The sequence below is a fragment of the Chionomys nivalis genome, chromosome 8 (assembly GCF_950005125.1).
Source record: "Chionomys nivalis chromosome 8, mChiNiv1.1, whole genome shotgun sequence".
Lineage (NCBI taxonomy): Eukaryota > Metazoa > Chordata > Mammalia > Rodentia > Cricetidae > Chionomys > Chionomys nivalis.
In genome coordinates this window covers 54,235,976-54,257,288 of record NC_080093.1, presented here as the reverse complement: position 1 = coordinate 54,257,288, position 21,313 = coordinate 54,235,976, and the positions used below count along the sequence as shown (strand labels likewise).

The 21,313-nt window shown below is 50.9% G+C and overlaps 1 protein-coding gene across 3 annotated transcripts in view; it reads left to right on the top strand.

Annotated features, from left to right (window-relative positions):
• Kcnq1 (potassium voltage-gated channel subfamily Q member 1) overlaps positions 1–21,313 on the top strand; it is a 319,789-nt gene that overhangs the window by 41,509 nt on the left and 256,967 nt on the right. For all 3 annotated transcript variants that reach the window (XM_057778117.1, XM_057778116.1, XM_057778118.1), the window contains exon 2: positions 1,660–1,750. In XM_057778117.1, coding sequence (XP_057634100.1) covers positions 1,660–1,750 — 91 coding nt within the window. The remainder of the gene's footprint in view (positions 1–1,659; positions 1,751–21,313) is intronic.

Genomic DNA, 21,313 nt, shown 5'->3' with positions numbered 1-21,313 from the left:
CAGGGATCAGTGCCAGCTGAAGCTATTGCCTACCATGACATGAGGTTACCAAAGGTGCGGTGAGAGGTGCAAAAGCTTGGTATTAAGTGGAGGTGTGTATGTGTTGGGGTCCTGAGATCTCTGTATACCAGGTCCTATGCTAGGCACTTGTTCCAAAGACACTCACTGACTGGGGGTGACTGCAGGCACTAGGGCTTGGCAGAGATGCTTCGCCTCAAGTGTTGTGATTGAGGTGGCATAGGGGGACAGAGCGGGTACTAGAGTAACTTTGCACATGAGATGGGACCACTTTGTAGGAGCCTGAGTCCTTGCCTCCAGGTAGGGCAGGTCCTCAAGACATGGAAGGAGGGACTGGGAGCCAGGACTGGGTCCACGGCTGTATCACACTAGGCATGATGAAGGTGGAGTGGGCATCTGGGCTGGGGTAAAGAGGAGACTGGGGTGTGCTCTGCATAGGGGAGCAAGAGGTCACGACAAATGAAGTATCTGTCATGGGGGAGGCTTTGACCTGGCAGGGCAGGTGGAAAGGGGGGGCAATGGGTAGCAAGTGGGGCCTTTGGCTCTGTCAGTCCTCCAGGCCTCTAGTGGTGGCTCCAGAGGCCAGGATTGGATGGACTCAGTCTTGCGAGGTACGGGAGATCTGAGATGTGCCTCACTCAGGAAACTCTGTGGCTGAGTCAGGCTGTTGCTGCTGCATGGCCTCTGGGAGGTTGAGGCTGGTGGCCTGGGTCTTATTGAGAAAACGGGATATGGGATTGGTGGAAGGTGTGTGAATTCCTTGATGTGGGCAGGGGTCTGTGCTGGGGCCCTGATGTCTCTGTGTATGGCTTCTTTGTCTTCCCCGCTTGTAACCCTGGGACAATGTGTCAGTTCCCCACTTCCATTCTGATCCCCAAGAATCTGCCATGATGGCATACAGAGTCTTTGGAGGCCCCCCCCCCCACAGCATCGCTCTTTCTGCTACCTTGTCCCTCAAGTGGGAGAAACTTTGAAGGCCACGTTGGATGGTGACACCCAGGGATGGGAAGCTCAGTGGAAGAGAGACTTATCTTTCAGTGCCCTTGGAATCAGAGCAGGTGGAAACCATGGCCTCCGTGTGATAGCTGTGCCTTCTGGGTGCCCTCAGGGTACAGGTCCTGGCTGTGCTTGGCCCTTTTTTCTTAGGTCTCCCCCTTAACTAAGGGAATATACCCTTCTGAACTCCTGGGCAAGAAGGCCCCCAGTGTCTAAAAATGGCTTTTTTGAGCTTCAGTTGTACACCAAGGTCTTGGATACTCTGAGGCCGGACCACCGAGCCTCCTAGGAGACCCTGACCCACTGTCCACCTCCCCATGGCCATGGCCATGGCCACGAGGCTGTGTGACATTTCTGTGGATTGGCTGCTGGTCCAGAGCAGTCAGGTGACAGATGATCTTGGGATGGGATGGGGTGGTCACAGAGTGTGGCATTTTCAAGGTCTATGTACACCGAGACACCAAGCTGGGGTCAGTCCTCATGATGGTCAGTGGAGTCCATCCTATGTACCCTATGTGTGAATGCACTAACTAAGGTATACTTGGAGTTGCTAGCACTAAAGATCTTGCATGTGGGGTGTCGGGAAGGAGGGCGGTGGCAGGGCAGCTGGACGAGGCACTGACCATATGTCCCCTGTCCTCACAGCTTCCTCATTGTTCTGATCTGCCTCATCTTCAGTGTCCTGTCCACTATTGAGCAGTATGCCGCTCTGGCCACCGGGACCCTCTTCTGGATGGTATGTAGGCACCCAGGGCCATCAGTAAATGCCATCAGTGTGAGTGGAGGAGGTGAAGGAGGGCTGGGTAGAGTAGAGTCAACCCTGGTCTCCACCATACTGGTACTGGGGTATCAGATAGGGCAATTCCCCTGCATCCATGCCTGCCAGGGCTCTGGGCTGTGTGTTGAGGGCAGGACGAACATAAGGGACCTGGAGCAGATAGTCAGAAAGGCCTTTGTATGGGGAACTTCCAAAGTGGGCCCAGAGGCAAGACAGGAGGAAATGGGCACCATAGCAAATGAGGGGTGGTGAGTGGGGGGCAGTGCCTAGGGCTGAGTGATTCTTGTGTGTGTTACTACTGACGCATGAGCCCTGCAGGTGTTCCAGGCAAGAGTCTACCCCTGTCATCAAGGTGGGACCCTACTTCAGCCCAGGAGACTTTTGCGCATCATTGCTGGCAGGACCACCATGGCAGTCCTAGTGGGTACCACAACTACCTTGGTACATAGCTTGGGTCTCCTCTGCAGGCCAGGCCTGGGACATAGCTCCCACGCCCCCGTCCCAGCATAGAGTAACATGTGGAAAGTTTAAGGAGTGGAATTACCAAATGCCAGGATCTAGTCACACTCTCTGAGGGGCCTGGGGACTGTCCTGTGTGATCTACAAAATGTGAGAGACTTGGGGACTGTCCTGTGTGACCCTACACTTTGTGAGGAGTCAACTGTGCCTTCAGGGTACTATGTAGTGCATGAATCCACATGCTCCAAGGGACCGAAGGACTGTTTATCTGGCAGCCGTGAGCCCTGGAACAGGGCCAGGATCAGATATTGCAACTGAGGCAGACCCTGTCTGGCAGGGCTGTTCAGAGCCTGGAGCCAGTTGCCATGACAGCAGTGCACCCGTGCATCACCACTCACTCTTGGGCCATATGTGAGGCCAAGTGCACTTTAGAAACAGTGCTGATGCAGTTATGATGCTGCTGGGAAGGCCGGGCAGCATGGCTGGGCCTGTGGGCACAAGATGATGACCAGTGCTGAAGCCTAGAAGGGTGCAGCCTAACGTCTTTCTGCTTGGCTGCATTTGTGTTTTCCTCTTATGATAGGATGTTCCCGACCCTAGCAGGGATCAATGATCACAGATAGCTGTCCTTCACCTTAGTTGTTTCTCAGTTGCCTCTGTCAGCTGGGAAGTTTGTCTTGCTAGATCTTGAGTCACAGTGATTGCCGCCCAGTGGCACACATATTTCATGTGTCAACTTTATCTTTCCTTTATTGTTTCTAGATTTTGAGCCACAAGAAACATTCCTTTCCTGGGTCGTAGAGGTCTCTGTTTCTGGCCTGAATGTGATGTCTTCTCTGGGTTTGAGCAGTCATGGTGATACTGCCAATGGCTTTGGGAGTCTCCACCAGAGTGTCAGGCAGGCACTGCTCCATCTTACACCTAACTTTCCAGCACAGAGTGCCAGTTATCCCAAAGACCCCCTTTCCCCCCACCATAGGATGTGTGTCTTCACTGTAGCCCAAATCAGACATGGAGCTTGCCTGGAAGTACCAAGTTCTTCTCCACAGGCCACCGAAGGGTTCATCTGGCTGGGATCCTGCACCCTGTAGTAGGCTCTGTAGCATATTTCAGGGGCCCTCCCAGCATGAAAGTCAATGCATACAACCCAGGATGCACCCCATGTTCACTATGCTGGGGATAGCCACATGGCTGTGGTGCCAGGCAGTGGTGTGCCTGCCTTTGTGGGGGGGTCACTGGTGGTTTTGCATGTGGTTTAGGCAACTACTAACATGGACAGACACATTATTGAAAGTTGTAGTCACTAGAGGGTGACTTCTCTTCTGATACTTTTCACTGTGGGCCTCAGCCTGAGATGTGCCTGTACCTATGATCACTGGGCTTCAAGTGTGAGTCAGTTCCTTGGACTTTTCCAAAAGCAACATCCAGTCAGTACACAGTACACCTGTTCCTAGTTGGTTCCATTTGACTGGCAGGAAGGATGCTATCAAATTTTTTTGTTTTGTTTTTGTTTAAGACAGTATTTTTCTGTAGGCTTGGAGCCTGTCCTGGAACTCGCTCTTTAGACTAGGCTGACCTCAAACTCACAGAAATCTGCCTGTCTCTACCTTCTGAGTGCTGGGATTAAGGCATGTGCCACCACCCCTGGCTGTCAGATCTTAGCTGGCATCTCTTTAGATGTGTTGGCCAACCAGCCTCATTTTCCTGGGTGACACCTCCCAGTCCCAGAATATGATCTTTCATGACCTGTCTGATGGAGCTTTTCTATTTTGTTGGGGATTTTTACAGGACCCTTATATCCTTTCATGGGGCAAGAGGGCCCTGGGTTCCTTGGTCTTATGTGTGATGATATCCATATAGGTTCTTCTCAGGATTGTTCCCTTGCCTACTACAGAAATGGCTGTCACACAGGCAAGGCCTGGTCTCTGATTGTGTTGTGAGAGGACATAGCATCTGGTGGCTGCTGAGGGGAATGGCCCAGGTTCCTCCCCAAGGAGCTAGGGTTCTGGAGTCCTTGGCCTGGGACTTGGTCTGGAGAGCCTGAGCCAACAGTCCCTGATTGTTCCCATTTTGAGCAGGGCCTGACTGTCAGAACATTCCCCTGGGAAGTCTCCAAGCACACATTTGTGTATGCATTCATGAGAATGTGTTCACACAAGCATGCACCCGTGTATTCAGATGGACACCTTCCTGTATACAGCTGTGTCTCTAAGCATGTGTGTGTTTGGCCTGAGTACATGTGTGAGAGGACATTTACATGTATTTGATTTCATGTATGCCTGTGCATACCTGTGTACCTATTCACACTGATTTGTGTATCTGCATATGCAGCTATGTTCATGCCTATGTGTAAACAGTGTTTTCATATGTAACTATATGTTCATGTGTCATTATGTGTCTGTGTGTGTGTGGACTCATGAATACACCTGCTCCATTCCTCATCTGGTAGCTCCAAGACTTGGGGTGGTTGTCGCCCCTCTCTCCCATCCACAGTAACTTCTGACTTAGGCGCCCTCTCCTGGTGGCCTCTGCTGCCTCCCTCGGGCCAGGCTCTTTCTGGGGCCTGTACACCATCTGGTGGCTACTCTTGGAATTGCATACCACATAGATCCTACAGCTCCAGAGCCAAGGCGAGTGTGGGTGGGACCTTGTGATGTCCACTCCCCCCAATCTCTTCTCTCTGTGTGAGCAGGTCCCTACTCGAAGGCGGCCCCGCCCCAGTCTATTCTGCTTCCCAGAAGTGGCTCTTTGTCCACTGCAGTGAGGGCAGTGACCTCATTACCTCCTTTGTCCTTTCCCATTCCCTGGACTCTTCCTGCCCCACAACAACTAGGGAGAAACTTTATAGAACAACCCTAAGTGTCCTGGATGCTCCCCAGGTGGTTTGAGATATTTTCCAACTTCTCTTTCATGGTCCTCAGAGTGTTATGCATTTAAGTACCCCCCATCTCCAATCCTCCCCTCCCTCCTCATCACTCACTCCCAACTGCCTCAGGGCCTTTGCACAGGCGCTGTACCCAGCAGAGTTGATTCTCTGCTATTAGGACTGACCTCTGGTCAGCTCTGCACACTCCCTTCTGGAACACTGCTCTTTTCTGGGCACCCTGGGTATGACGGAATTCTGTGAGTAGGCTCACATCTCTCTCACACCTTTCCACTGTGCCAAGGAGGCTCAACATTCCAACTGCTCAAAATTGTATATCTAAAAATTGTGTATACACAACCCCCTTCTTTTTAAGTCTTGTTCCCAGGCATGCCCCATAGGGACTCCCCTCGGCCTCAGTTTCCCCATCTGTAAAGTGTAGGGATGAGAATCAGCCTCAGCTTTGGCCTTTCCATTTGTCTTTTCCACATTCGTGTGTGTGTGTGTGTGAGTGTGTGTGTGTGTACAGTGCCCACAAAAACCAGAAGAGGGTGTGGCAGATCCCTGGAGCTGGGGTTATAGACGATTGTGAACTGTCCAACATGGATGCCCATCCAAACTTGGAACCTCTTGCCAGAGCAGCAAGGGCTCTTAACTGCTGAGCCATCACTCTCTCCTCCACTTTGTAACAAAGCTGTGTCCTCACTTGCCGGCCTCTGGAGGTCATACCTTCTAGAGTTTGAACTGGCTATGTCTAGAGGCTTCCTTTAGACTCATGGCCACAGATGGTGTTGGAGACAGCAAGGAAGAGGCAGGCATGTGCCCAGCCTAGAGATATGGACAAGGAGAGAAGTGTGTGACTCAAAGAGCCATGTATATGGGATGGTGATATCTTCCTGGAGGAAAGGATGCTTGGTGAGAGCGTTAGGTAAGGAGGAGTTGTGTGCTTTGGCAAATGGCCGGCCAGTCGCTCATGGCCCTCAGAGGGTGGCTGTGTCCCAGCCCAGGCAGATATCAAGGTTATAGATTCCAGGCCTCTGGGGTAAGAATGACTGTTGGAGCCCCAGGCGGAGGGACACAGTGTAAAATGCAGGTGATACGTGCAGTGGATGGGAGTGGGGTAAGAAGCAAAGGTTATTTGTTTAAGCCTTGGGGCTAAGGACAAGGCAGCCTCTGTTGGGCTGTGGAGACACCAGGTGGCGCTCTTGTCATACGCATTTCGGCAGCCCTTGGGCCCAGCCCAGAGTGCTGAGCGCAGGAGCCCAAACCACAGCCTGGGGTGCCCCACGGGGGCCCAGGGCGAGGGAGCGTTGTGAGGGATTCTGGGAACACATTGGGTAAATGGCGGAGAAGTCACGCGAGGCTGCGTTCCCCAACCCCAGCGCCGATACTCCTGCCTCAGCGCCTGGCTTTCGCGGTGCCAGAGCCCTGTTATCTCAGCAGGGCCAAGGAAGCCAGGAGGCCTCCGAGGGATTAAGCATTCTGCTGAGCCAGGCATATTCCCTGGGCCTGAAAAGCTGTTCTTGGAGAAATCTGGACCCTGCCAGGCTAGGATCTGGCTGGAACTTTGATCATGCGTGTTGTAGGTGTGCTTGGCCTTGAAACCTGTTTGTGGCCCCAAGGAGGGCATCCCCCACCCCAATCCTGCTTCTGAATCCAGAGCAGGCCTCACGTGCATCTGTGGACGTGGCGCACATGTGTGTGCACGCCGTGTACGTGCACGCCTGCTGGATGTGCATGCATGCTGCCAAACCCACCCACCCCTGCTTGCAATAGGAGACCCTGGCCAGGCCCAGGTGCAGGGCTGTTTTTTGTCTCTCAAACCCCAGCTTGTTTTCAAATCCCACACAAAGACAGCTGCATTGAAAAAGCACTAACACAAACTCCAGCTCCGTGAGCCCCGTGGCCCGCATACCAGGGAACTGTCCCGCCATGCCTGCGGTTAAAACCCCTGTGAGCCGCGGCCGGAGGCCTGGAGGATGAGGTCATCTCTTCAGCTTCCTCCCTGACTGTGAGGCTCCCTGGCCCCGCAGGGGCGACCCACCTCCCTGCAGCTGGACCCTTCCTGGCCCGCCCTGGCTTTCTGCAACTCTCTTGGCAGGCCTCAGTTTCCCAGGGGCAAAATGAGATCCTGTGGGCTCTCTAAGTCCCTGAGACAGCCCTCCGTGGGTCCCACTTTCATGTGGAACAAGGTCAGTTCCCTAGGTCCCAGACCCTCGCTCACACTCGGCAGGGCCTCATGTGCTTGCATTCATTTTCACACCCTTTCCTGCCAGGAGAGACTTACTGGCGTTAAATTCAGCGCCTAGCTTCATGTCTTTCTTTGTCCTGTAGCTAAGCTTTGCCTTGGTTTAGTTTGTTTTCACGCTCTATCTGTTGTAGAGTGTGTCCCTATCTCTTGGCCTGGAATTGTAGTTGGTGTCTTGTTTTTTGGCTGAGATCCGGCTCAGGTTGTATCTGGTGCGGTGTTGGCACTTGTACTACATTTGGCCATGTGTCACACTGGTCTGGTGTCCTGTCTGGAATCTCTTGTGGGGGCATTAATACCACACCTGTCATTGGCTACACGCGTGGAAGCCAGTATCTTCACACTGACCCTGACCCTGTCCCTGAAGACAGTTTGCAGCCGAGGGAAGGAGACTCCTGTAGGTTGAATCACTGCTGCCCAAGGTCAGGAGACCAGTGAGTGACTTGAATTTTCCACGGACAAACTTAAGACTGGCTCCCTGTGAGGCTCCAACTCTCTGCTTGGAGAGGTCTAGTTCTTACAACTCCTTAGGGTGTCAGCCAGCTAACCAGTGGAGTTACCGGCTCTTTCCTTGGCCCCCTAGAGAGGGCATTCTTTCCCTGTGTCCCCAGCACTCCAGGATCCTACTGTCCTAGCTTATAATTTTCTACTTTACAAGATGCCCCCACCCCCACCCCATGCACGCAAGATGCCCACCTCTTTGGCTGAGTTGTTTTCTCCTAGATTCATTGAGGCAGAGAATATCTATGAAGCTCCAACTATGTTTCAGGCTTTGGGCTGATGGAACACAGGCTACAGATTCACACCCCAAACTCACACCATAGGGCCCCGGGGACATGGAGGCCAGTCCCCATGGCTATCTGCAAGGAGCACCCGGGGCTGGCGTGGAGGCCTAGCTCTGTGTGTAGCCCCCAGGGCATCCAGAGCTCAGGAGGCATGGGGGTTACTCTCCAGGAATTGCTGGCACTCTCTCTAGGGAGACAGCTGCTCTGTGGTTTGGTCTGTGGGGGGTGTGTGTGGCCTCTAGTCTTGGGGGTGACCTAGGTGAATGGATGGGGCTGGGCTGCTTCTAGGGATCTCAAGGCCTCAGAGCTGCGCAGGAAAGTCATACTGGCTGGGCTCAGAGCTCATGTGTCCTGCCAGGTTTCTAGAAATGCCTGCCATGTTGAGCTGCAGCAAAGCTCTTGCCTCCTAGCTGCCCCTTCGACAGAGCAGGATTCTTCCAGAGTCTTTCGTGTATTATTATGTTGTCCATGGGCTGGGGCAGGCATGGTGGGCAGCTCTCCTAGTATCTTTTCTTTTTCAGCTGCTAGAGAATATAGAGATTGCCCGAGAGACTGAGACCCCACCTATGCTGCTAGGGGCCAAGAAGGGCGTGGCAGAATAGAATCCACAGGACTCTGTAGTTTTTGTTTCTGAGTCAGGATAGAGACTGTGTGGCCCTTGAAGCTTACAGCAAGTACTTTATGGCCTCTGAGAAGGTAGGCAAGCCCCATTCTGTTCAGCGGGAGAATTTACAGAACAGTGGTCACTGGTATACTTTGTTTCATTAGTTTTCATTGTTTTGAGACGGTATCTTGTGTAGTCCACACTGGCTTCCAAGTCAGAGATCCACCTACCTCTGCCTCCTGAGCACTGGGGTGAAAAGCCTGTGCAGACAAGCCTGGAAACTCTGAGTGGCCTTGAACTCCTACTCCCCCTGGTTTCACACGAAGCATGTGCAGTAAAATGGTACTTAGATTGCTGTGTCCTGACCCCATGGGCATGCTGCACGGTCCCATACTTCTATGTTCCCATGTTGACATACAAGACAGCTGTACGTAGTTCATGCCACGTTGGATGACTCCACCACTAGTTGGTTTTCTCTATTTCATCTATGCCAATATTTTTCTCTCTATAAATACATCATGGTGGGGTTTTCCCGAATCACTGAGATTGTGTTCCTTATCTTTAGAAAGCCAGTGTGTGCCTCTAGGAGAAGACCTTCTCCTTTGTAACAGCATTGGTTGACTTTAATGGTCAACTCCACACAACCTGGGATCACCTGGAAAGAGAGGGATCGCCTGCACTGGGCTAACCTGTGGGCACATCTGTGGGTGATTGTCCTAAGTTAATTGATGTGGGAAGACCTAGCCCACTGTGGGCGGCACCATTCCCTAGACAAGGCTCCTGGACTGAGTAAGAGTGGAGAAATGGAACTGTGCACAAGCAAGCGAGCAAGTGAGCATGTATGCATTCATTTCTCTCTCTGCTCTTGGCAGTGACTGGGATGTGACCAACTGTTTGAAGTTCCTGTCTTGACTTCCCCACAGTGATGGACTGTACCTTGGAATTGTAAGCTAAAATATTCCCTTTCTCTTCTTCTCCTAAATTGCCCCCCCCCCCAAGGATATTTTGTCAAAGCAACAGGAATGAGACTAGGATGCATGGGACATCTCTCCTAGGAGGTCACATTAGGATCTGGGGTAGAAATGGCAGGGCAGGTCATCTCTGCCACAGTGTACACAATTTAAAGGCCATGGATTCTAGGTTGTCAGGTTTATGGGGTTTAAACTGGCCACCACCCTGCCCTGTTTCCTTTGCACAAGGCTTGTATTCTGTAAGAGCAGGAAGGCCAGCATCCTCAGCTGCCACCAGATTTCCTGAAGCTCCCAGACCTTAGTGTGGAGGGTCCTGCAGGACACAGCTCTGGTTTCTGCATTCACTGGGAAGAACCAAGTGTGTAGTGACAAGAATCATCACATATCACGTTTGTTCAGAACAATACAGAATCATGAGAAGCCTGGGGCAGGAGAGAGAGGAAAGTAAAGAAACTATGGAACCCTTCTGGAAGGACACACAATCTATTCCTTACTATGGAGCATGCGAGAATCAGTTTGAGGTTCCTAGACAGGATTGGGAATGCAGGCAGGGCTGGTCTTCTGGAGGCTCTGTAGGTGGAAAGCCATGGCCTAGCTGACTTTGAAGGTCCTGTTCCACATTGCTCCTCCTTCAGGGCTCATCTCCACATCATTTTCAGGTAACCCTGAGCCCAAAGGAAAAGAGAAAAGGCCTTGGTGTGTGCCTAGCAGCAAGTTCTCATGGCCTCAAGACGACCCCTTGGAGAGTCAGGGAGAGGCCCTTTTTGAGGGTTCCCCATACCCTGCCCTGAGTGCTAACCACTTGTCTTCAAGGCCTTCACTGACTGAAGTTATACAACAGATGATGTATGAACTGTGGATGGAGGGCCAGTCTCCACACTGGATGGCTGCTGAGTCTTAGTAACAAGGCCCAGGCTCTGTATAGAAACATGGGGAGAGGCCCATGTTGTACCAGCTCTCGTTGTTTCCTCGTGAGCATGTGGTCAGTGCTGTGCCAGCATTGCATCTTGTCACGAGGACCAAACCAATGAGGGGGACCCTCCCCTCCCCATTTTACAGTTCTGTTTTAGTCCTCAAATCTTGGGAGCCTGCCATCCCCATGTTACCCTGGGACCCCAAAGATCATCCTCCTGGTCAGGGAAACTGCAACGGGTGACTGGGCCAGCACCAGGACACCTCCGTGTGTGTGTGTGTGTCTGTGTGTGAGTGTGTGTGTGTGTGTGTGTGAGTGTGGGCACACGCATGCATTTCTGTGTAATGTGCTTGCTCATGACTTCCCAGCCCCCTCCCAGGACCTCCAGGTATCTGGGTGGTCTTATACTCCCCTCCTTCCTTCTCCTTACCCCCTACTCTCCCTGCCCCTTTCCTAACAATTGTGCTGACTCAGCTCCAGGTTGGTAAGGAACGATAAATCGGCCTGGGTGGCCGTGTGTGGGGTGGCCAGTGGCTCTATGGGGTCCTGGCTTACAACAGGGTCACATGGGGCTCCCATGTCAGTAGGAAAGACCGCTCTGTGTCAGGAGCTTCTAAAGGAGAGCAACTGTTCAGGAACCAAGGATCCTAAGGCAGGCAGGGTCTCATTCACAGACTCCAGGAAGTAGGTGTGTATGTGTTGTGTGTGGGGGGTGTTCCCTAGGCACTCTGCTCTCTGCAGCATGGGGTCTGGCTGGGGCACAAGGAGGCCTCTGCTTCCTAGAGCAGTGGGTTCTCTTCTCTGTCTTCTCGACCATCCATCCTTTAGGCCCAAGACAAAAACGTCAGACCTGGGGTAGAAGCTGGCCTGCTGGGGGTGGTTCTCCACTCGGGTTTAGTGGGATTAGAGTGTGCCGGCCAGGGACAGGTGTTTCCTTTATGCTCTGCCTGAGGCTGGGAAGAGCCTCCTCAGCGAGTGCCACATGCGGTGGGGGTCTCCAGTTCAGAGTAGCTGGGGGGGTGGCAGGGTTTTGTTAGGCCCTTGTTTTTACATCTGACCCTGGCCAGCTGGAGCGCCTCGCTTTAAGTGCGGGCTAACAGCTGACATAATATCGTGGGGTGGGCTGAGCAGACCGCTCTGGCACCCCCTCTCCAGTGGGGCGCCCGGGGGCTGTTTGGGGGCTGTGTTGGGGGTGAGAGGATGAGCCACAGGGCCTCATGGCTGAGGGGCACAGCTCGGTGGTGGAGCCCGCCAGCTGTCTGCCTGGATGAGCGGGGGCTGCCTGAGTGGCGCGGGCTGGGGCCCTGAGTGTCCCCCAGGGCATCACACTCAGACGGGCTCCCATCACGTTCTTGGCCTCCCAGGGTCACTCAGAACGAAAACCAGAGGCCCAGGCTGCATGCTATTGAAGCATGTCATTGTGTGACTTTGCAGGTGGGAGGGAGGGAGGGGGCTGGGGGCAGCCTCTTAGGGTCGAGAGGCACACTTGAGCACCCAGGCCCCCTGGCCCCTTGCTTTTTTGAGCTGACCGGTGAAGGAAGGCTCCAGCAGCAGCTTCAGTAGACTCTCTGTCTCCTGGTGATGAGGCTGCATGGCGGCGGGGGACTCTGCGTAGAACAAGTGGGGTTTTGGGGCTGGGGGCTGGGGGCCCGGGTTGGGCTATGGCAGCAGCCTTCAATAGCTGTGGGAGGTGCTCTGACCCAGAGGCCATCTCAGTGTGTCTGGACTGCTGGGCTTGAGAAATGGAGTGCGTACTCAAGTACCTTCAGGGTCGTGGCAACCAGGAGCTATGCTCGCCTCCCCCATGTGAGTGATGCTTGGGAAGACACATCCTGGCCCCTGGTGTCAAGGCTTTGTGTTCTGTTGGTTATTTATAACACAGACTCTGCTCTGGAGATGTGGCTCGGGGGGGCTGGGTTGCAGGTGGACCCGGCACTTGTGATCTACAAAAGAGGCTAGGAGCTGCAAATGGTGACAATGGCTTCCACACTTGCTCAGGACTGCTAAATAGCAGGTTGTTAGTAAGAAAAGGCAGCCTGGTGCAGCTGGGACACTGGATTGGGATATGCATGTTCAGAGTACACACACATAAACACAAAGAAATTTGTGGAGGCACACAAGTGCCTGGCCTGTGTGCACCGCTCTTACCTGAATGCAAGTTGGAGTCGCATACACATGCAACTCGAATGTTCTGCTTGGACCTGGGTCTGTGGGGAGTGGGACCCCCACTTGGGGGGCCATTCCATTTGCACATTTAATTCAGGAACTGACAGCATAAGAAGCCTGGACAAGAACAAAATATCAAGTGTGGGCTGGGAGTTCCACCCCTGCAGAGGGGAGACCGTGGGGCTCTGGAGGCCTGAGGGAATCTTGATTTCACATCATGTTTATTTTTTCTTCCTTTCTTCCCTCCATCCCTCTTCCCTTCCCTCCTTTTCTCCCTCTCTTTCTTCTTCCCTCCCTCCATCCTTCCCTCCTTTCCTTCTTCCTTCTCTTCCTTTCTTAACCTGGGTCTATCCTCTAATTCCCTATGTAGCTGGAAATGATCTAGAACTGATCCCTTTCTTCCAGCTCCTCAGCTCTGGGATTACAGGCCTGCACAGCCACACCCAGTTTATGTGCTACTGGAGATCAAACCCACGGCTTCCTGCATGCTAGGTGGATATGCTGTCTACTGAGCTGGGTGAGGACCCCCAGTCAGAATTTTACATTCTTTTTTTGTTTGCTTGTTTGCTTGTTTGTTTGTTTGTTTTTGAGACAGGGCTTCTCTGTAGCATTGGAGCCTGTCCTGAAACTAGCTCTTGTAGACCAGGCTGGCCTCGAACTCACAAAGATCTGCCTGCCTCTGCCTCCCGAGTGCTGGGATTAAAGCGGCCTTTAATCCCAGCACCTGGCTTATTTTACATTCTTTAACAGGGCTGTGTCTCTTCTTGTTCATGGATGAGGCTCTATCCCTGCCTATTGCTAAGTATTGCCAACAAAAAACAGGTCCCTGGACCTAGCGGTTGCCACCAAAGCCTGGAGGTGAAGCCAGGCCTGACCCACCATGCTCAGACATTTATGAAGCCATCCCTGCACTCCATATCTGATGGCCCCTTGTCCTGGGAATGTGGCCATGGGATAACTAACACCTCTTCAAACCTAGCCCCTGCTAAGGGGCAGTAAATGACCTAGGGGTGACAGGGAGCATTCAGAGACCTGTGAGGGTGTGGTAGAGAAAAGTCATGGAGGTGGCAGGAGTCAGAGACCTGAGGCAGCCTGGTGGATTCATGTGAAGTACTCTCTCTGGACCTCTGTTTACTCCTCGGTCAGAAAACAGTAGTTTGCCCTACTCCTAGGACATACATGGATTGTTTCAGGGAACACCAAACGTGAACATTCTCAGCCCAGAGTCAGTGGCTACAAGGGCTGTAGCATGTGGGTGAGTAGTGGCTACCTAATTCTAGTGACATGAACAGGCAGGGATGGAAAAGAGTTTATTAATGGTGTCCTGGGATGGAAGATAGGAGGCTTTTATCCTGGTGTGTGCAGGCATGTAGCACATATCATATTTAAAGCACACAGTTCAATAAATCCCAACACATGAGACCATAGCCACAGGTGGTGCACGCTGACCTGGTGTTTGTTATTGTAGATGCTTCAATTTTCTAGAGTTTTCCTACAAATAAAGCATTCATAATGCCTTCTTTTTGTCTGGGTCCTTTGATTCAGTTTCGTTCTTTGAGATATAGCTAGGTTCATGCTTTTTCATCACTGAGCAGTATGCCAGTATATGGATGTACCACCATGAATACTCCTGTTTCCTTTTTCTTGAGCCAACAGTTAGGTGTAGGATGCCAGGATGATATAGAGGATATTTATCTAGCTGTTAAGGGACTGGCCAACTAAGGTTGTACCATTTTACACACTCTGAGCAGCATGGAGATTCCCAGCAACCTCATGCTTTGGCTAGTCAATCCTTTCTGAAGTAATAGATCTGGTGTGTGTCTTAGGGGAGGGGGAATTTCACTGTATCTGAAATTACATTTCCTAGAGACTGAAGGGGCTGAATCTCTCTCTTTCTCTCTTTCATTCTCTGTGTGTTTGTGCACATGCATGCATGTATGCGTGCGTGTTTCTGTGTGTGTCTGTGTCTGTGTGTGTACCTTATTTTTGAAACAAAGTCCCTCACTGAATCTGGATCCTACTGATTTCAGCTAGGCTATCTGGCCAGCAAGCTCCAGGGATCTCTGCCTGTCCCTGTCCCCTGCCCCTCAGTGCTGGGATTGCAGACAGGTGCACCCATCCCCACCTTATTATATAGGTTCTGGGCATGGAACTTGACTCCTCGTGATTGCAGCCTGGCACTTTGTTGCCTGGGCTGCCTCCCCAGCCAGATGTCATCTTTTTGTACTTGACTTGGCATTCATGTAACTTGTTTGGTGAAACTGCCTTTAGATCCTATTCTAAAATAGACATAAAAATGTCTTCTTATGTGCATTGTGCTGCTGTTTTTCTTGGGCTGGGAATTGAACCTAGGACTTCATGCATGCTAGGCCAGTGCTCCAGCACTGAGCTAATCCTAGTCCTGCCTTTCTACCAGTGCAGATGTCAATGTTCTTTGTGATGTCACCATAGGTCTGGGCTTTGCACATAGCTTATTCCATTCTGTTACTTGCCTTCTTGTTTATTTAACAATGTGGTTTAGAAGAAGAAAAAGGAGAGGGAGAGGGAGGAGGAGGAGGAAGAGGAGAAGAAGAACAAGAAGAAAAACCAGCAGCAGCAGCAGCAGCAGCACCACCACCACCACCACCACCACCACCACCACCACCACCACCACCACCACCACCACCACCACCACCACCACCACCAGCAATGTTTGGGGCTGAGAGTGTGACCCAGAGGTAGAGAACTTGCCCAAGATTCTATCCCTAGCAACTTAAGAAAAAGAAAATTTTAATTATACAAAGTCAAATTTTTGCTTTCTTCTGTTTTAATTCTTACCTTTTAATTTCATTTCTAAGAATCACATATTAAGCATGACATAAATATTTTCTTATTATAGTTCTATAGTTTTGATCTGTAATACAGTGTGTGTATGTATGTGTGAGTGAAAGAGTGTGGATGGGGGTGCTCGCCCATTCAGGTGCATGTGAAGCCAGAGGTAGACAGACATTAATCTCCCCCCCTCCACTGCTTTCCACTTGAGTGTTTGTCTCTCACTGAACCTGAAGCTCACTGTTGCAGCTGAACAGTCTGACCTGCAAAGCCCCAGGATCCACCACCAGTCCCCACCTTCAATGCTGGGGTCACAGTCACATGCAGCCATGCCTGACTTTTCACATGGGTGCTGGGGATCCGAACTTAGGTTGTCTTGCTTGCTTAGGCAGTGCACCCCCAGAGTCATTGCCAGCCCCTTGTGTGGAATAGAGTTGGCAATCCTTACTTCTTCGTATGGATGCTGAAGTGGTCCTATTACCACTTGCTGGAAAGAATCTCCTTTCCCTCCCAAGTCTCCTGCCATCCTTCTTAAAGTCGAGTGTGCCACAAGAGTGTGATCTGCCAGACTCTGTCCTGAGCCACTGATCTGTCCTCCCGGGATGCCATGGTGTCCTTACTGTCATTAAGGTAGAACAGCAAAAACCAGTCATTTGTGGAGTTTACTTTTATTTTTCAAGTAGTTTGGCTATTTCTTGGTCTTTTGCATGTCTCTATAACTTTTAGAAGCAGCTTGCTTGTTTTTATGAAGAAGCAGTGTGGAATTTTACTGGAGGTACGAACCTGAACGTCAATTTGGGGAGACTTGGCCTCTTAGCAATGTAAGAGTATACACATCCTAGTTTGAGCTTAAATTTCTTTCTTTATTTAAAAAATAAATTTGTGCGTGTCAGTGTCCATGCCTTAGCATGTGTGTCATGGCCAGAGGGCTATTTGTAGGGGTCAGTCTTCCACCATATGGGTTCTGGAGATCAGACTCAAGTTCATCTGCTTGGTGACAGGCGCCTTTACCAACTGAACCATCTCCTTGGCCCTCAACTTAATTTCTGTCAGAGATGTCTTACAGGTCTCAGTGTCCAGGTATCTTCAACACCTGTTTTCAAGGTACCTATGTTGTTCTTTTTTTCCAAGTTTATTTTAGAATTATTTTATATGCATGGGTGCTTTCCCTACAGGCATGACTGTATACCACACGCGTGCCTGGAGCCTGTGGAGGTCAGAAAAGTGCATCAAATCCCCTGACACTGGAGTTACAGATGCTTGTGAGCAACCATGTGGTTGCTGGGAATCGAACCAGGGTCCTCTGGAAGAGCAACCAGTGCTCTTAACCACAGAGCCGTCTCTCCAGCTCCAGCTGTTTGTTTGTTTGTTTATTTATTTATTTATTTATTTATTTATTTATTTTGATGCTCTTGCTGAGCCAAGTTGGTTTTCCCTCTTTTCTTGTATTTAGTGAGCTTCCTCCTGATGCCATCTGAGCCCAACTTCTCTCCATGAAAAGGTTGTAAGTAGAATTTAATCATCATGGTTCTGTTAAATTTGATTCTTTATTGAGAACTGCAGACATTTTGGCAAATTTATCTTGTTAATTCTAGAAGCTTCTTGTAGGTACCATTGTTGTCATGTGACATTAACAATGTTGGCTGCTGGTGAGGAAAGACTTTTCTCTTCCTTGGGACTGGGACTGTGGGTTTCTTTTCTTACCTGATGGCATTGTCTAGCCTTGATTCTACAGTGTTCAACAGATGCAGAAAGGGTGGCCATATTTTGTTCCCACCATCGGGAGTAGACTCGTCACTTGCCATCTTGTGAAAGGGTATGTTTCCTTTGACACATAGATTATTTAGGACTGAATCCATGAAGCACAGGCATTCTTGATTGCTCCCTCCCCCTCACTGATTTCTACCTGGATCTGGATTTGATTATAGAAAATACTCAATATGCCTTGGCTCCATCACAGCTTAGTAAGGCTCAGTTTAGGGTCCAGGATCAGGTTTACATTGGGAGATACTCTCTGAGAGCATGTCCGCGTGCTTATTCTGCTGGTGCTGGGAGGCCCGCTCTACAGACCTGGCAGTCTGAGTGACAGCCTAGTCTATCTTGGCCACGTCCTTGCTGATCTTCCGCATCCCCTTTCCCTCTGTCACCAAGAGACTGGTGTTGAGGTCCCCTACTGTGAAGGGAGCTTGTAGTTCTTACAGGTTTTGCTCAGTGTGTTTTGAAGTCCTTTTATTAGGTGTGTTTGTGTTTAGGGTTGCAATGTCCTCCTGATGTCTTTGCTGTCTGCTGTTATGAAATTGCCTTCTGTACCACTGATAGTTTAGTTTGCTCTGGTCTTTTCTTTTATCAATATGTACATGGTATGTATGTCTTTTCATCCATCTTCATTTCAAACTGTTTGTGACTTGATGCACAGAGTACATTCCTTGTATGAAGCATGTACTTGGGCCTTGTGAATCAAAATCTCTTTCTCTAGTAGATTCAGTGGGCCCTCCCTGTGTTTACTGCCAAGGCTGAGGTTCTTGGTCTCACCTTTGTCAGAGCCTTTGTGAGTATATTTTTGTTATCAGAGAACAAAGAGATGGCAGGTGACAATGGGGCAGGCCTTCAGTTCTCAGCAGAGGGGTCCTGGGTAGCTTTGTTCAGTGAGCAATAGGAATCCTATAGTAGGAATGGGAAGAGGGTTGGGTTCTGGTATTCCCATCAGAAGAGACAATACCCAGCAGGACCTTCAGCAAGCCTGGTATGCCTGGCATGGGTGACCAGAGCTGCAAGGATTCCAGGTGTCAGAGTGGAAGAAGAATGAGAGTTGGTGCCTGTGGGTTGCTACAAGATTTGGACTTGTGTATAGGATGATGGAGGCCAAGGATGGTAGGAACCGAAGGAAACACCCTCCTCTCCACATGGGAGCCAGTGCTGTGGCCCTTAAGGTCACTGCCTGCATGAGACATGCAGACACACACCTGGACTAGGCTTGACTCAGGGGGTCTAGAGAAGGCCTTCACTGATCCCAACAGGTTTACATTCTCAATCAGAACCAAATTTGGCTGTGTTGAAGAAATAAGAGATGGGGTGGGACATATACACATATAAACCTGTCGTGTTACTCGCTGCATTCTTGTATTTACTCAGAAGATTACAAGTCAGACAAAGAAAATTCCCATGTAACCAAAATGTTTCCATAACTGCTCACATTCCCTTTTTTAGAGTTGTAGATGCAGCTGGGGTACCCCAAGGGGACACATTTACACACCTGTCAATGGCCAGGCTCTGGAAGACATCTCCGGAGTTCGCCACTCCCTTGGGGAATTTTTTTCTTAAGCAGTGTTTGTAGGTATGTAGAGGAGGAGATTGGATACAATGACCCCCTTGAAGGTGAGTCTTATCCATCACTCCTTGACCATGCTTGTTGTACGTGTGTGTGTGCACACACACATGCATGTGTGCACGTACATGTACTCATGCATGTACATACACATGGGAATACTGGGCTCTGGGCCTAGGCTGATTGACTTGGATTATACACACATGTACACACATGTACAGAGAGAGAGAGAGAGAGAGAGAGAGAGAGAGAGAGAGAGAGAGTGTGCTGGCCCAACTTATGTGGAGGTGCCACTCTCAACTTGGGGCAAAGCAAGGGTACATTTGGAGGGAACAAAGGGGCTCTGTTCCCTGCCCACACCCCAACTCCTGTGGACTGCTCTGACTCAAACACCAGCACTTTGAAGGGTGTTTGGTGACAGGTACTGGGTGCCCGGACAAAACCAGGTGTCCTAGTCTAGCGCTGTCTGCAGGCTAGGTGCCAGAGCCCTTCCCCACGAAGGACTGCTTCCAGCGGCCATGGCCACCTTACAGCCCTGGGTCTTCCACATTACAGTGGTCATTATTAGGCTCCAGCATCTCGTTGGGTACCATGAGCCAGTGGGGTCAGATTGCAGGGAAGGCAGACTGCTTGGATACTGAGGTGCTGTCTCCAGGCTAGGTGTACCTGGACTGGGCACCTGGGGGCATCCTTTGTTGGGCTGGCTCTGCTCTTCCGCCACCTCTTCCACTCTTGCCTGCCTTTGAGAGCAATTTGGGGCCCTGGCTTTCCATCTGAAAAACTGAAATGCTACATGACCCTCGGGGGTCATGGAAACAGGATGGAGGCAAAGCGCCTACCAGTCCCAAGGACCTGACTGAAGTCCAGGGATACTTCCAGTAACCATGCCATGTGGCTGCCAGGAGGGTGGGCCTCTATCCCAGCACCTGGGGAGAAACAAGAGGCCCTGTGTGCCCTGCTGCACTCCAGCTGCCAGGGCCCGATAGGCCTCAGGATGCCTTGTGGGAAGTAACTGTGAGCAACTACATGTGGTGCCATATACCCATGTGACCATGTGTACCCTGACATGTGGGGCCATGTGGGGCCAGAAGCCTGACACCCAGTGTATCTTCCACAGAGTAGTAGGAAGGGGACCCTGGTGTTCCCAAGTAGAAACTTAGGCATGGTGACTGGGAGGTGTGGGGCCACAGACATTAGGGAAGGCAGTAGGCACACCTGGGAGAGACAGGGGACAGACCCTAGAAGTGAGTCATTAGGAGCATGGCTCCTGACACCTTCAGCAATGTTAAAGCAGGTGTCAACCAAATGTGATATACCAATGGACAGAGGTATCAGGCTAAAGCCCAAGCTGCTGACAGTGAGGTCAGCTTCACCCTGTCCCCTCGCTGGTTCTGGACTTTGTCCTATAGGCATCACTGTCTCCCTGGAGGGCAGACTTTCTGGCCCAGGGTGACCTTAGCATGGGAGGAAGCATAACATAGGCTGTAGTGGTTCTTGCATGCTGTGGGTTGTCCATTCTTGCTGTCACCTGGTTGGCCCCCTCTCCTGTGGCTGAAGACCCAAAACTCTGTGTTTACAACTGAGCCCCCAAGGCTGCTGGGCAGGTTGCATAGTGATACATGCTCAGTTAGGGACCAAGACATAAACAGATATGCAGTGATATTCACCCTCTCCAGTCTTCTGCACCCATGTCTTGGATGCCAGGCCCAGGGCATAACAGAGCCCCAACTGACCTTGAGAGTTTATGACAAGTGCTAAGAGCAACAAGATGAGCCTGATGTGAGAGTCACTTGGTCGTCCCCTCCCAGGAAAGATGCTGAGGGGATCACAGCTGGGCTGGACTCCCAGGGGCTGAGGGAGGAGGTTAGAGGAGGGGTGGTGGTCAATGCTGGGGCTAGAACCGACCCAGTGCTCAGGAGCTGTGGCATAAGTGCCTACAGCCAACCTAATGTGGGATGTTTCCTTTTTAAGTCTCCAAAACCTTAGCTTATCTTTCTTTTTAGTATTTAAATTTCATAAACATTTAAAGACTTTACTTATTTATTATTATTCTGCATGCCTATCTGTGCATGCAAATGAACACGTATGCCTTGAGAGAAATGTGGAGGCCAGAGGAAAACTCTGTAGAGTTGGTTTTCTCCTTCTACCTTTGCAGGGAATTCAAGGATCAAATTCAGGGTGCCAGGCTTTTGTGGCAGACACCTCTCCCCACCGAATCATCTTGCTGGCTCCTATTTCAACTTTTTAAAACGTCACCAGTGACCCACCCATCTCATAGGCTTCTCTTGTGTGTGTTTCAGTTTTCTTGCCTTAGATTTAGCTTTGTTGGGCTTAACTTATGTGCTGCAAAACTCTCTCCCATGTGAGATGTCCGGT